A 15,104-nucleotide genomic window follows, 5' to 3' on the forward strand; every position below is an offset into this window, starting at 1 on the left:
GCAGCTCCAAGAGCCCCAGGGAGATGGGAGAGAACCTGAAGAAAGGCTCAGAGCTGAGCAGGGAGGTGCTGACCCCCCCTCAGCAGCCTCCGCACCGCCATAGCCCCGCTCCCCTCCATCCAACCAACCAACGAGCCGCTTGCTCAGAGGGGCTCCGAGCACGAGACGCTCTAGCACCTGCGCACTCTATGACCAAGCGGCTCCTCCGCGTCCCGGAAGCGGAAGCTGCGCCCGGTGGGATCATGGCGGACCTGGCAGCGCTGGAGGAGCTCGCCAAGCTCGAGTACTTATCGCTCGTCTCCAAGGTCTGCACGGAGCTGGACAACCACCTGGGGATCAACGACAAGGACCTGGGTGAGGCAGCGGGGCGGGAGCTGAGGTCCCCGGGTCTCCGGGACGCGGCAGTCGCTGTCCTGTGCGGGCCTAAGGGCGGCTGCGGGGAGGGCTGAGGGCCCGGTGTGGCGGGGCCGGGTCTGGGTATGGCGGGTCCCGGTCTGGGTCTGACGGGTCCCGGTGTGGCGGTCAGGGTGCATTTTGCAGAGAAAAAACCCCATGTGATTGTCTTAAAAATCCTCTCGTCCTGAGGGTAAGGAAACGCTCCCGTTGGGGCTCTCGGGACGGGGAAGCCGCTGCCCTTGGAGCTTCTCGGTACCGGTTGGGCCGCGCTGGATGCTGCGTTCCGGGAGAGCGGCTTTTGTCGGGATGTGGGGTGTTTGTGGTGTCTTTTAATTCCTGTTTGGCATTTCCTTTGTGTGCTTTTCTTCACAGCCGAGTTTGTGATAAGTCTGGCTGAGAAAAACACCACGTTTGACACCTTTAAAGCTGTTCTTCAGAAGAATGGTGCTGAGTTCACTGTAAGTGAGAGCTGAACGTTATTTGTGTGCTGGTAAAATGTATTTTATTGTAAAGAGAGAGGTGAGGAGTCAATGTTTGTTTTCTTCAACTGGGAAATGATTGCCAGATCAGCTTTTGAGTCCTCCTCTCCCACCAGTTCAAGCCTCTCCCTCCCTACTTCTTGGTTTTCCATCTTGTAATCTTCACAAAGCATCTTCCCGAGGGTGCTTATTGTCTCATTGATCATACAATCATTTTCATTAAGGGAAATGTTTTATTTACTGTTCATGTCTTCCTCAGGACTTGCTGTAGTTCTGTTATATAGGTGATTAAAAATCACCCAAGTGGAATTATCATCATTAATTCCTGATTAAACTTCCTGAATACCAGGTCCAGTTTTTTCTAAACAGCTGCATCTTCAGAATTAAGTTTTTTTTTTTGTCTTGCTGTTAATTGCTGATTGGTGCCCTGTAAGGATGAAAAATTCCTTAAAATTCCTCTATTTAATTAATTCCCTTTCCAGGATTCCCTCATCAGCAATTTGCTGCGGCTCATCCAGACGATGCGGCCCCCGCCCAAGCCCTCAACAAGCAAAGGTACCTGTGGGCTCTTCCCAGCCCAGTGGGAGGGGAAAATGACAACTAATTTGTGTAGTTCTGGGCCATTTTTGGTGAAATTGATGTGGTTTTTGTCCTCCTCTTTGAAGATGAGGCTACGGATCTAAATGTTGCAGTTGGAGTCTCTCCAAAGTTGAATCTCTGAAACCCTAGAATCCTAGAATGGGCTGGGTTGGAAGGGACCTCAGAGATCCTCAAGTCCAACCCTTGATCCACTCCCACTGCAGTTCCCAGCCCATGGCACTCAGTGCCACATCCAGGCTCTTTGGAAAGATCTCCAGACACGGAGAATCCACTACTTCCCTGGGCAGCCCATTCCAATGCCTGATCACCCTCTCTGGAAAGAATTCCTTCCTAATATCCAACCTAAACCTCACCTGGCAGAGCTGAAGCCCATTGCCTCTGTCTTGGGAGAAGATCCCAACCCCCCCCAGCTCCAGTCTCCTCTCAGGGAGTTGTAGAGAGTGATGAGGTCTCCCCTGAGCCTCCTCTGAACATCCCCAGCTCCAGCATTTGTCCTGGAATCCCTTCACAGCCTCCTTGCACTTCTCTGGACCTGCTCCAGCACCTCAATCTCCTTCCTGAGGGGCTGAGGGGCCCAGAACTGGACACAGGACTCAAGCTGTGGCCTCCCCAGGGATGAGCACAGGGGCAGAATCCCTTCCCTGGACCTGCTGGCCACGCTCTTCCTGAGCCAGCCCAGGATGCCATTGGCCTTCTTGGCCACCTGGGCACACTGCTGCCTCCTCTTCAGCTTCCTGGCAATCCAGACTCCCAGCTCCCTTTCTGCCACTCTGTGCCCAGCCTGGAGCTCCCCATGGGGTTCTTGTGTTGAACCTCATCCCCTTGGGATCAGCCCAACTCTCCAGTCTGTCCAGGAAATCTGGAGCAGTCTTTGCATTCAGATGAAAGTTAAACTTTATCTCAAATTGCTGAAAAATTCAGAGTGAATTATTCTGTCTCCTCTCAATTTTGGATTATTTTTTATTTATTTTATTGTTTTATATCTCAAACCCAGAGGCAGCTGTCAAACCCAAATCAGAGAAGGAAAAGTTGAAGGAGTTGTTTCCAGCCCTTTGCAGGCCAGACAATCCCAACATCAGGGTAAGGTCATGACTTTATTTTATTTATTTTTTTTTAAATAAATTCTTTTCCATTTCTCTTGGGTTCAGGTGATTTGTTTTTTTTTTTCATGTTAGTTTGAGTGCCTCCTGCTAATGCATGGATTAAAGTGGAGTATGAGAAATGAAAGAAAAAGGAAGCAAAAAGCTGGTGTTGTTTGGTGAACAGGAATTGCTGCAGCAGGTGCTGCACTGATGCTGTTCTGCAGAATAGCCAAGGATGAGGCTGCTGTGAAATTGAATAAATTGAATAAATGAAATTTATTCAGGCTTTTGTTGCCTGGTATCCAAAGGATTAGGAACCAGATAAGAACTTTGGACATGGAGATGCTGTGAGGGACTTACACTTTATATTTCTGTACTAATCCTAGGTGTTGAGATGAAGCTGCTTTTTGTATAAAACCAGAGTTATCTCAGGATTATGACAGAAGAGGGGGATAATTTTATTGCTTTTTTCCTGTGTTCCCTCTGATTTTTTTTTATTTTTTTTTTTTTTAAACCTTACATTCCTTCTGGTTAAATATGCATGGGATTATCCTTTCTGTTAATGAGCTCCCTGTGCTGGATTTGTGTCAGGCTTCTTACAGAACACTTTCTCCTTGCAGACCATGCTGGATGAGGATGATGTGAAGGTGGCTGCTGATGCACTCAAAGAACTCGAAGCTCTGATGCCTGGTGCAGACAGGCAAGGCAGGCAGAGGAGCAGTGACCACAGGTGGGTTTCTAGGGTGGTTTTGAGGGATGGGTATGGGCAGGAAGGTCCCTCTGTCCTTGGTGGACCTTTCAGTGCAGAAATGTGATGTTTGTTTGTTGGTTTCTTTGGGTTTTAGGACAAAGAAAAAGAGGAGGAGCCGAAGTCGCAGCAGGGAGAGGAAGCGAAGGCACCGATCTCGCTCCAGGTCTCGTTCTAGAACTTGGGATAGGAACAGGGGAAAATCCAGATACAGATCAAGGAGCAGAAGTCCCAGTCGGGACCGTAAGGATCGAGAGAAATACGTGGAAAAGAGCAGTGAGAGATGGAGAGACAAGCACATAGACCGACCACCCCCCGAGGAGCCTTCCATTGGAGACATCTACAATGGCAAAGTCACGAGCATAATGCAGTTTGGATGCTTTGTCCAGCTTGAAGGACTGAGGTACCTTCTGATATTCACAGTAAATCTGCTATTATTCCATCTAAATTATCTTTTCTGCTGGTATCTTAAAGAGGTTATGAGGGTACAGGGTATGATGGAACCATATGTTCAACAGCAGAGAATGTTCTTGTAAAAAACACTTTATGAACGTATCCAATCAGTTGATAACTGCTGGGGAAACAGTTCAGAAATACACAGGTTGTGAGCAATCCTGACTTACTTCAGCTTAGTCTACAGTGGGTTAATGGTTATTGAGGCCTAGTTACAGGTTTCTAAAAATGAGCTAATGGGAAAGAGAGAAGTTATTGGCAGCAGAAGAGAAAAATAATGATGTGAGAAGAGTGGTTCTGTGAGAATGGAATGTGTGATTGGAATAGAAAGCCACCTGCATGGTATGAGGGTGTAAACAAGGCTTCTCTATATGAATGAGTGCAGATTGTTAATAAACGTTTTCATACAATCATATTGATGTGCACATGGAATCCTTAAGCCTCCTCAGACTGTTTTCCCACAGATAACAAAATACTTTAACCCAGACTGAATGATCTGAAGAGCTGTCAGGGTCTCATGCCCCTCTGTTTCACCTCCAGGAAGCGTTGGGAGGGTTTGGTTCACATCTCAGAGCTCCGCAGAGAAGGACGAGTTGCCAACGTTGCTGATGTTGTCAGCAAAGGACAGAGAGTAAAAGTCAAGGTGTTATCTTTTACTGGATCCAAAACCAGCCTGAGCATGAAGGTATGGAAGACATTTGTTAGTGCTTGTATTAGTGTGGGTGGTGCCACAAGTTTTTAAAGATTTCTCTTCTTTTTGCTGTTTTTCCTCTTCAATAATAGTAGATATCCCTTCAAGTGGGAGTTAAAAACAAATGAGCTATTGTGCTGTGTTAGAGTGGCCTGTTACTTCTTAGTTTATTTTCTGTAGCTTCTTGTTTTTAATGTAATGTCCCTAACAGCTTTTTTTACTTGATTGGGTTAGCTTAGTGACCAGGCAGGTTTCAAGCTGTAGTTCTGTTTTCCTTTTTCAGTATGAGAGAAGCATTTCATTTGAAATCAAATCAATGTCATTGCCAAGGCAGAGTGTTCCAGGCCTTGGGGTGTATTTAGAATAACAACTGAAAAAAAACAACGTGCAAAATACTGTTTTCTGTGTACAGGCTGTTGTTGACAGTACAGTGGTTGTCTCTGACAAATGTCTTCTGCTTTTTCTCTTGTGGTAGAGGAAGAACCAATGTTGATAGATACAGATAAGTGCAATAACTTATTGTTAACAGATACAATAAGTGCAATAGAGCTGATTGATTAATTAATCTGATGCAGGATGTTGATCAAGACACTGGGGAAGACTTGAACCCAAACCGGAGGAGAAACCTGGTGGGAGAAACCAATGAAGAAACCTCCATGAGGAACCCAGACAGACCCAGTCACCTGTCCCTGGTGAATGCCCCAGAGGTGGAGGATGACAGCCTGGAACGGAAGCGCCTCACCCGAATTTCAGACCCAGAGAAGTGGGAAATAAAACAGGTGTGTGATGCCCTTAGTGAAACAGGGTGTTGGTCAGAGAAATAGCTTCAGAAAGGGAGCTCCAGGAAGCAGAATCCAGCTCCATGGCTGCCTGTGTGACCTGTTCCTTACCTTGAAACAGCTGCCCTCTTGCACTTTGGGTCTTTCTAGCTTGGGTCTGTGAAGTTAGCTCTGCCTTGAGCAGAGGTTGGACCATGAACCCTCCAGAGATCACTCTGACCTGGGGGATCTCAATTTCATGCAACACTTAGGTTGGTATTTAATTACCAGTGCAGTCCTGACCTGTGTAAGCCAGCTGTCTCATTCTGGTGGTGTTGAGAATCACAAAAGGGCTGTTCAGAGACCTGGTGACACATATTTCAGAGTGTAGAACCATTTCTTCTGAAATCACTACATCTCTGTGTTCCTGTTTCATGAGTCTGGCAGTAACATTGCCATGGCCTGACTTGTCTACACTTATGGAGACAAACTCATGTTGTGTTCATTCTGTTCCCAGATGATTGCAGCCAATGTGCTTTCCAAGGAAGAGTTCCCTGACTTTGATGAGGAGACTGGGATTCTTCCTAAAGTTGATGATGAAGAAGGTAGTTGTTCTCTTACTGTTTTAAGTTTCTTGTGTTCCTGGACTTGTTTTGATTCCAAAAGAGGTGATGATCCAAGTGGATGTGAAGCCTCTCACAATTTGCTGTCACCTTAAACATTTGGGAGTAGGGTTTTGTAGCCTTATAATGAGTGACATTTGGAAGTGTCTGCATTCTTTTTGTTTGGGGTGTTTTCACTTCTAAAAGCATTTAATTACTTTAATAATGGAGAATAGACAGAAAGCACTATTTGAAGAGTTATTTTTAGGTGCCTTTTTCTACAAAAATTATCCTGTGGATTTTAGATGAGGACCTTGAGATTGAGTTGGTTGAAGAAGAACCACCATTCCTTCGAGGTCACACTAAGCAGAGCATGGATATGAGTCCCATCAAAATAGTAAAGGTAAGAGATTCAGGACTACAACCAATATTCTTGATAGTGAGCCCTGGAAAACATCACCCCTGAGCTAAAGATCCTTTCTTTAGTCACAAAGCTGTTTTTAACTGGTGACAGTAAAGTGGAATAATAGAAATGTGCATTAGTCTGCAGCAGCAAGCATTTCACTTAGGTGTGTTAGAACACACTTTCTCTTCTGCTTTTGCTTACCTTTTGAAAATAGAAGGTGGCAGAGAAATCCTGACTTTTCATTGATTTTGCTCATAATCCTTGTAACTGGACAGTGTGGAGATGCTCCATTAGTCATGACCATGAAAAGTTCAGGAAGTTGGGCTAATGGAAATGTCCTGGAACTCAAAGAGATAAAAAATTATTTTAAAGCATCTTCAGAAGAGGCTTCTGAGGGACAGTGGAGACAGAGAGGCAGTTAAGTTGGAGGATTGGAAGTTGAAATCTGAACTTTTTTTCTTGCTTTTCCAGAATCCAGATGGTTCCTTGTCCCAGGCTGCAATGATGCAGAGTGCTTTAGCTAAAGAAAGAAGAGAACTTAAACAAGCCCAGAGAGAAGCAGAGATGGATTCCATCCCCATGGGGCTTAACACACACTGGGTGGATCCTCTCCCTGATGGTATGTTGGGACACAAAACACACAGGTTTAGAAGGCATGGGTGATAAAACAATAGGAGCAAGATCACCAGGTGTGAACCTGAATGTAAATTGTTCCTTTCTAGTGGATGGAAGACAAATAGCTGCAAACATGAGAGGCATTGGAATGATGCCCAATGATATCCCAGAGTGGAAGAAACATGCATTTGGGGGCAACAAAGCTTCATATGGTAAGAAGACCCAGCTTTCCATCATTGAGCAGAGAGAGAGTCTTCCAATCTTCAGACTGAAGGAGCAGCTGATACAAGTAAGACTTTCAAAATTACTTTCTGGTTTGAGCAAGCAACAACTTAGAATTGTAAATAGCTTGTTTGACAGATGAATGGCAAGTTGATAATTGTAAGTGCAGAACTGTAGTTCAGAATAATTATTTTTAAAGTTTTTATATATCTGTATGTTTTATTAAAGCTCCAAATACTTGACTTGTAGTTTTGACAAAATATTCTGACTTAAGTCAAAACTGAAACCAGAGTCATGTCAGCAACAGGTGTGTCAGCTAAATGGTTAAGCAGTTGCTGACTTGATGAGTAAGAATAATTGTCTGATTTTTGGTTGGATCAACTGGAGCAAAGTCAATTAGTGTTTAGTCTAGTCCTGGAAATGTTGATTTGCTTGTTTGGGGATTTTTAAGATTTTGACAAGTGTATCTATTATGATTTTTTTCTAGGCTGTCCACGACAACCAGATTCTGATTGTTATTGGAGAGACAGGATCTGGTAAAACAACACAGATCACCCAGTACCTGGCTGAGGCAGGGTACACATCAAGAGGAAAGATTGGATGCACTCAGCCTCGCAGAGTGGCTGCAATGTCTGTGGCAAAGAGGGTGTCAGAGGAGTTTGGTTGCTGCTTGGGACAAGAGGTGAATTTCTGTGCTGAAGAATGTGCCAAAATAGGTGTGAGGAAAAGTAGGAAAAACCAGTACTGGAGCTAGTTTGTTTGTGTGTCTGTTTCCTTGCAGACTATAAACTGAACTTGCAGAATAGTCAAAATGGGAATTAATGGTGCTGAGTCAATTCTGAAGCTTCTTTCTGTGCAACTCTTCCCTCTAGGTTGGCTACACCATTCGATTTGAAGACTGCACCAGCCCTGAAACTGTTATCAAATACATGACAGATGGGATGTTACTGAGGGAGTGCTTGATAGACCCTGATCTGACTCAGTATGCCATCATCATGCTGGATGAAGCCCACGAGAGGACCATACATACAGATGTGCTCTTTGGACTCCTGAAGAAGGTGGTGTAGCTTTTGATTTTTATTGCTTCAGCATCCTCTGTATGGTACATGTGGGGAGGGAGCACACAGGGAGGAAAGGTTGCATTGGTTGAATTGATTCAAGTCCTCAGAGTCTCTTCTGAAACAAATGCTCCTCAGGTTTGTGGTTCAATTTTTTGGAAGCTGAGCCTTGCTGAAGACAAAGCAAGCAAAATTCAGTTGAAACAATGAGAATCAGCAATCCTGAATGCTGATAATAATGGGTGAGCAGAGGAATGGTTTTTGCATTGCTTTTCTTTCTCTGACAGAAGCTTTCTGTGATAGCTGCTGCTAAGTTTTCAGATGTGACCTTAGCACCTCTGGATCCTTGAGTGAGCTGGGCCCTACCCAGGCATCATAATGCCTGATGTTACTGGTTGTATTTCTCTGACTTAATTGCCATATGTTAATAGTCCCAAAAGTAATTAAGGACTTAAACTTTTTGTCCTGCTATAGACAGTGCAGAAACGTCAGGACATGAAGCTGATTGTTACATCAGCAACACTGGATGCTGTGAAGTTCTCTCAGTACTTCTACGAAGCACCAATCTTCACAATTCCTGGAAGAACCTACCCAGTAGAAATTCTGTACACAAAAGAGCCAGAGACAGATTACTTGGATGCCAGTCTGATTACAGTAATGCAGATCCACTTAACAGAGCCACCAGGTAAGTGGAGAGTGGCCTAGGGTGATTGATTCAAGGACTTTTAATACCCCTGAGTGAGGTCTTTCTGGAAGTCATGGATCATGTATTGGTAATGTGAGCAAAATGCTTTCAGCACTGTCCTCTTGTTTTTAAATACAGCTTGGTGAAAGAAGCATGTTACTTCTGGCTAAGAGTTGCCCATGGGCTAGCAAAAGTTGGGGATCTTCTGCTTGAAATGTTAAAAATGATTGATGGAAAATTGGGATTGCAGGAGTCCTAATGAGCAGAACTGATTCTATGGATGTTTTCACTTTCTTCCTGTGTAGGTGACATTTTGGTGTTTCTGACTGGTCAGGAAGAGATTGACACTGCCTGTGAAATCCTCTATGAGAGGATGAAATCTCTAGGACCTGATGTCCCAGAGTTAATTATCCTACCTGTGTATTCAGCTTTACCCAGTGAAATGCAAACAAGGATCTTTGACCCAGCCCCACCAGGAAGCAGAAAGGTAACTTCAGCTAAGCATGGCTTCATCTTCTGTTGATACATTTGAATAGTGGGGCAAATTACACTGCTAATAATGTGTTCATTGTCTTTTTTAAGTCGTTTTCTGATTCTGTTAGTTACAAATTCAGATCAAATGATGTAGTTTTGGAGAAAAGGTTGCTTATCTGCTGCTTACGACATGGTTTTGGTTGTGTACATGTCTATGCCTGTTATCTAAGCCTTTGAAAATGTATATAAAATGTATGGGAATGTATAAAAAAATATTTAGTGTAGGAAACCTCTGTGTGAGCTTTCTTTAATGCTGTTTTTAAAACATATTAACTTTGGTGAAACACAATTCCTGTTTGTGGCTGGGTGTAAATATCCTACCAAACAGCTAATGAGTTCTCTCTGGAAGATTCTTCTCTAAATATGGACTGCATTTGAGTGATAGGTAAGAAGTCTCCCCAAAGTCAGTGTTTACAAACCTTAAAATGATCTTTCATGTGCTTTTAAATACAGATTTTATCATGCTGTTTTCCCATATTTCACAGACCTAAAATAAGCATCTTTGTCCATCTTTGGCTGTGGATAACACTTCTTCCTGTTCCTCTTTGAACACATTTCTCCTTTCATTGTCAGATGGTGGTGGTTGCATTTATAAAAAAATCTGCTCCTACCATGTGGAGTGGATTGTTGAGGCTGAGCAGCACATTTGTCTTGGCAACCAGAGACAGAACTGATACTGAATCAAACTGTTGTTTGCAGGTTGTCATTGCCACTAACATTGCTGAAACATCCTTGACTATTGATGGCATATATTATGTAGTTGATCCTGGCTTTGTGAAGCAGAAAGTTTATAACTCCAAGACTGGAATTGACCAGCTGGTTGTTACACCAATTTCACAGGTAGGCATTCTGTGTTTGATGAGTGGTTTTTTCCTGATGGAAATGAGTATCTTGAATCAAAGTGAGGCAATGGGAAACCCACCTTTTTGATAGCTTCCTGAAACTCCTTGAGGCTCTTGCTGTAGGATCCATACATTCCTGGGTTGTGTTTGAAATGTCTTTCTATGAATGCAAGTGAAATTGTGAATATTTACTTTTTTTTTATTTGTATTCACTTGTGCCTGTTTGCACCTGTTGATTGAGATGCTTTGTTACCTTCAGGCTCAAGCAAAGCAGAGAGCAGGGAGGGCTGGGAGAACAGGACCAGGAAAATGCTACAGGTTATATACAGAGCGAGCTTATCGAGATGAAATGCTGACCACCAATGTGCCTGAGATCCAGAGAACAAATCTGGCCAGTACAGTTCTTTCCCTGAAGGTGAGTATTTCACCACCTGGTAGCAAGCCAACATGATCATAAGTGTTTCAATAAATGAATCTTTATGAGCCTTGTGAGGCCTTTCTGTAATTGCAGATCCTTTAAATGAACAGAGGTATTTTGGAGGCTGCATCAAATGCAGTTCTGGGGCACTGAACTGAGTTCTGTTACCATGTTGAATATCCACCTAAGATACAAGTTTGGCTGCAGAGAACAGCTGAGTTATTTGCAGGAGATTTGAGAAAGAGGAATCTTCCAGGCAGTAAACATTTCCTATGATAATGTACAATGTAATGTTAACAGATCAGACACACTGAGTGTGGTTTTGATGTCCAAACGTGTCCATCTTTCAAGTACTGTCCCATGGCAAGTCTGCAGGTTGGATCTAATGCAGCTGCAGAACTTTCTGGAACAAGGGGGAAATGTGGAGATCTATTTGGAGCTGTCAAGCCTCACAGGTTTACAAGGCAGGAAATCCTCAAAACCAGCATTTAGCCTATGTGTCTCCTCAGTTAACTCATCTTGCTTGGGACATGTATAGAGTACCAAAGAAACAGACAAGACTGAATGGTGGGTGTAAGCTGTGGGTTGATGTGGATTATCTCAGGTGTAGAAATACACATGTATTCCTCACTGTGGTTACAGTCAAGATAAGGACATGAGGCTAGGGTTGCTTAAAATCCTATAAGCCTCATTGTTTGATATTCCTGTATCTCTGTCTGGAGTTCAGGGTCCCTGACTTCTCACTGTTTTAACTTGGGATTTCTTCACTACCTCTGTTCAGGCTATGGGCATCAATGATTTGCTCTCCTTTGACTTTATGGATGCTCCCCCAATGGAAACACTGATCACTGCCATGGAGCAGCTGTACACCCTGGGAGCTCTGGATGATGAGGGACTGCTCACTCGACTTGGGCGCAGGGTAAAGCAGAATAATTCTTAGCACTGGCTGGGTTGTGAATATTTAGGGAATGACATGGCAGTAGTGGCATAAGGACTTTATGCTAGCACTGTTGGTTTCCTTTTCCTGTTACTCTCTTGTGTTTTATTGGTAGCTTTTTACTTATCATTGTTACTTATCTGCCTTATAAGGAGCAGCTATTATTTCCTCTTATTCATAAGCTGTCTTTTACTAGTGTCTAAAATTTCCTGTAAGTATTGAGATATTCTCATGATAGAGGATATAGACAAGTAGTTCATTTCATATTGAGTAAAGTTATTCTGTGTAAAGCACACTGCTTTGGAAAGGAAACATGGAAGAGAGACTGTTGCTCTTTGTTCCACTGTGAGAACTCAAGATTTTTCCAAGATGTTGCAGGGTACCCTGAAACAGGTTTCTTGCAGATGGCAGAATTCCCCTTGGAACCTATGTTGTGCAAGATGTTGATCATGTCTGTCCATCTGGGATGCAGTGAGGAAATGCTGACAATAGTCTCCATGCTGTCTGTACAAAACGTGTTCTACAGGCCAAAGGTAAGAAATGCAGCCAAGAAGCAGCAGTGCTACAGCTTGAGTGGTTTTGTGCTTCCCTTGGGTGTTAGAGAGTGAGCATATTTGCCAAAATAAGCCTGTAGCTTGGTTAGGTTACATTTCTGATGTACCTTTCCTCTCCTACAAGCCTAGTTTTGGTTTAGTGAGAGCAGTCCCAGTGACCTTTAGATTCTCATCACTTGGTCCTTAGTCACACACTCAAAATTGTGTGCTGTCCTCTCAGTCTTAATATCTATTTCTTTGTAGACTTAAATAGTCATGGGATGAGTGACAAGGAGCCTGTATCTATCTTTCTGTTCTGTAAGGGTTGTCTTTATGACACAGATAGCTGATTGACACATATTTTGTATGTTAGGATAAACAAGCACTTGCTGATCAAAAAAAAGCCAAGTTCCATCAGACAGAAGGCGACCACCTCACTCTGCTGGCTGTGTACAATTCCTGGAAGAATAACAAGTTTTCAAATCCTTGGTGCTATGAAAATTTTATTCAAGCCCGATCCTTACGCAGGGCCCAGGACATCCGCAAGCAGATGTTGGGCATCATGGACAGGTGAGCACGTGGGGAAGGAGAACCAGTGGCTTGGTTTTCTTAGTGCTGTTACACTGTAAGAGCTAAACAAAATTTGCTAATCTGATGTAGGTAGCTGCACCCAAGTATGGGTAATTCTTACTATTTTTTTTCTGGGTTTTTTGGTGGGTTTTTTCCTCAACTCTTGTCTGGCAGGCACAAGCTGGATGTGGTATCCTGTGGGAAGGCAACAGTTCGAGTCCAGAAGGCCATCTGCAGTGGCTTCTTCCGAAATGCAGCAAAGAAGGATCCCCAGGAGGGTTATAGGACACTCATTGATCAGCAGGTGGTCTATATCCACCCATCCAGTGCTCTCTTTAACAGGCAGCCAGAATGGTAAGGAAGGCAATATCATGTAATATTCTATTTGACTTTAGACCTTGGGACTGAAAAGGTTGTGGTGAGTGCTGTTGGTGGAGTAGGCTACTGAGCAGTGAGCAGAGACAAAAGTTTTAAGTCTGCTTTTGGTTCTTTCTGCTGCTAAAATGAATGCCTGTGCAGAGGTGAGACTTAACTCTTCGAGCCAAGGCCAGGCCTGAATCCTGCAGTTCAGTGTTTCTGTGTTGTGGAAGTGAGTTTAAAACACTGAGTGTTGAGAGGGAGAGAGAGAGTTGTTTCAGATGGGGTGAAGTAGTTCTGTGCTGAAGAATGGTTGTGATGTAGGAGAGGAAAAATAAAATGGTTCTTTTGGAGCCTGCATTGGAGTTTGTAAGGAGCCACATGCTAAAGGAGTGTGAAATGGAGATAAAGGGGCAAACATAGAGATCCAGCCCTTGCCTTGTCTCTTTCTCTTTGGAAAGACAAGTTTCCAAAGGTGCTGTCCCTTTCCACAGGGTTGTGTACCATGAACTCGTGCTGACCACCAAGGAATACATGCGTGAGGTGACAACGATTGATCCCCGCTGGCTGGTGGAATTTGCACCAGCTTTCTTCAAGGTTTCTGATCCAACCAAACTGAGCAAACAGAAAAAGCAGCAACGTCTGGAACCCCTGTACAATCGCTATGAGGAGCCCAATGCCTGGAGGATCTCACGGGCATTCAGGAGACGATGAACCTCGTTTTCCTATTGGACTCTTCCTGATTTTCTGCTCGTGGGAAGTGTGATTGTTGCACTGTTGGAAGTGTCCTGCAAGAAACGGGATTCTTCAGCTGAAGCTTGGACAGAAAGTATTAAGAGCAGAAGCACAAGGGGGCGATATGAGCTCACCTCAGTTACCCCTCGGATTCCGCAGATGTCTGGGGTCTCCTCAGTGTGTTACAGAAGTGGTTCTTGCAGCAGTACTTCAGTCATTCCTCTTGTAAGAGAAAAACCCTAAGACTTGGAAAACTGGGAGTAGAGCTGAAAAACAACAAAAAGATAATGATTAAAAAAAGGAGTTGGTCACCAAGCCCATGTTCTGAATGACCAAATACAGGCTGGAGTAGTTTGTTTCTTTACACTGCTAGAAGAGATTTATTTCTACTTATGGTCTTGGGCAGTGGCTGGGTTTTGGGAGCTGCTCATTCTCCATCTTTTTTATTTTATTCAATTTGCTGTCGAGTGTAACTTTTTGTCTTTATGCAAGCCATCTGTGGTGGGATATTTAGTATCTGTGTTTTTTGGGTAAGGCAGGGAAGAAACCCAGTTAGGATGTCAGTTCTACTTGGACAATGGCACAGGTCAGACTACAGGTTTTATCCTTCATCACCATCTCCTGTGTGCTGAAGGGTTAGTATATCAAACAGTAATTAACCACATCCACTCTGTAGCACTGCTCTGTCTGTGAGCATAAGTGGTTGCAGATGTTCAGACTTTCCATACAATGTGTCATGTGTTTTATTCCCACTTACAATGTTTGGTGACATCACAAATGTTTTTTTTTAATAGAATATGCTCTTGCAGCTAAAATGTCTGTAAAACATTATGTAACAGTTCCTTGTTTAAAAAGAAATAGACTGTTCAGTGGGTGCTGTCATGTGGAAGCTATCTAAATTATTTCTTCTGTTCCAAACAGATAAAACCTGTTTGACTCCATAGCTGCAGATATGCACTTTTTTTTTTTTTTTTAAAGCTGTAACATTCACTAAAATTATTTTTGAAATTAGAAGAAAGAAGCTGGATGGTTGTTTTACACTCAGATTTGAAGAGTGTTTCACACTGAAATGTACCAATATTGAAAATCTGTAGAATCTCTATGTACAAAGGTGGGCAGGGATATTGTATAATACTGTTTTATTATGTTGTATAAATGCATTGAACTTTCCTATGCTGTGTTAGGTCTTCTTTTAAGTTAAATAGAATTAGAGTGGTCCTGATCTTGGAGGCTTTTTTCATTATGGCATTAGGCAGACGTGGGTGTCCTATGGAATACTCTTCCAAGTGTATTTTCCTTTCATGAACTCCACAGCTGCATCTGTTACTGTTTTCTATGAAAATTTGTGCTTGATTTTCAAAAGTTGAGTGAAAGTTGTAAAAG

General features: G+C 43.2%; 1 protein-coding gene across 1 annotated transcript; it reads left to right on the forward strand.

The window, feature by feature from the left end:
• Positions 1-189: 189 nt before the first annotated feature.
• On the forward strand, positions 190-14,891 carry DHX8 (DEAH-box helicase 8). Its single transcript, XM_008505707.2, has 23 exons — positions 190-354; positions 769-854; positions 1,358-1,430; positions 2,470-2,555; positions 3,178-3,287; positions 3,403-3,708; positions 4,299-4,443; positions 5,025-5,228; positions 5,725-5,812; positions 6,115-6,212; positions 6,687-6,834; positions 6,938-7,119; positions 7,540-7,734; positions 7,925-8,110; positions 8,585-8,795; positions 9,101-9,282; positions 10,029-10,169; positions 10,431-10,586; positions 11,371-11,508; positions 11,931-12,059; positions 12,433-12,629; positions 12,804-12,983; positions 13,481-14,891. Exons 1-23 carry the CDS (start codon positions 243-245, stop codon positions 13,698-13,700), a joined length of 3,573 nt encoding a protein of 1,190 aa, XP_008503929.1. The 5' UTR covers positions 190-242; the 3' UTR covers positions 13,701-14,891.
• Positions 14,892-15,104: the final 213 nt, after the last annotated feature.

Source organism: Calypte anna, chromosome 27 (genome assembly GCF_003957555.1).
Source record: "Calypte anna isolate BGI_N300 chromosome 27, bCalAnn1_v1.p, whole genome shotgun sequence".
Taxonomy (NCBI): Eukaryota; Metazoa; Chordata; class Aves; order Apodiformes; family Trochilidae; genus Calypte; species Calypte anna.

What these genes read in the sequence shown, in the direction of transcription:
- DHX8 (XM_008505707.2), top strand. Translation starts at nt 243, where the DNA reads ATGGCGGACCTGGCAGCGCTGGAGGAGCTCGCCAAGCTCGAGTACTTA. An exon ending in AAACCAGCCTGAGCATGAAG is followed by an intron (nt 4,444 to 5,024) that starts GTATGGAAGACA and finishes AATCTGATGCAG; the next exon opens with GATGTTGATCAAGACACTGG. An exon ending in GTCCCATCAAAATAGTAAAG is followed by an intron (nt 6,213 to 6,686) that starts GTAAGAGATTCA and finishes TTGCTTTTCCAG; the next exon opens with AATCCAGATGGTTCCTTGTC.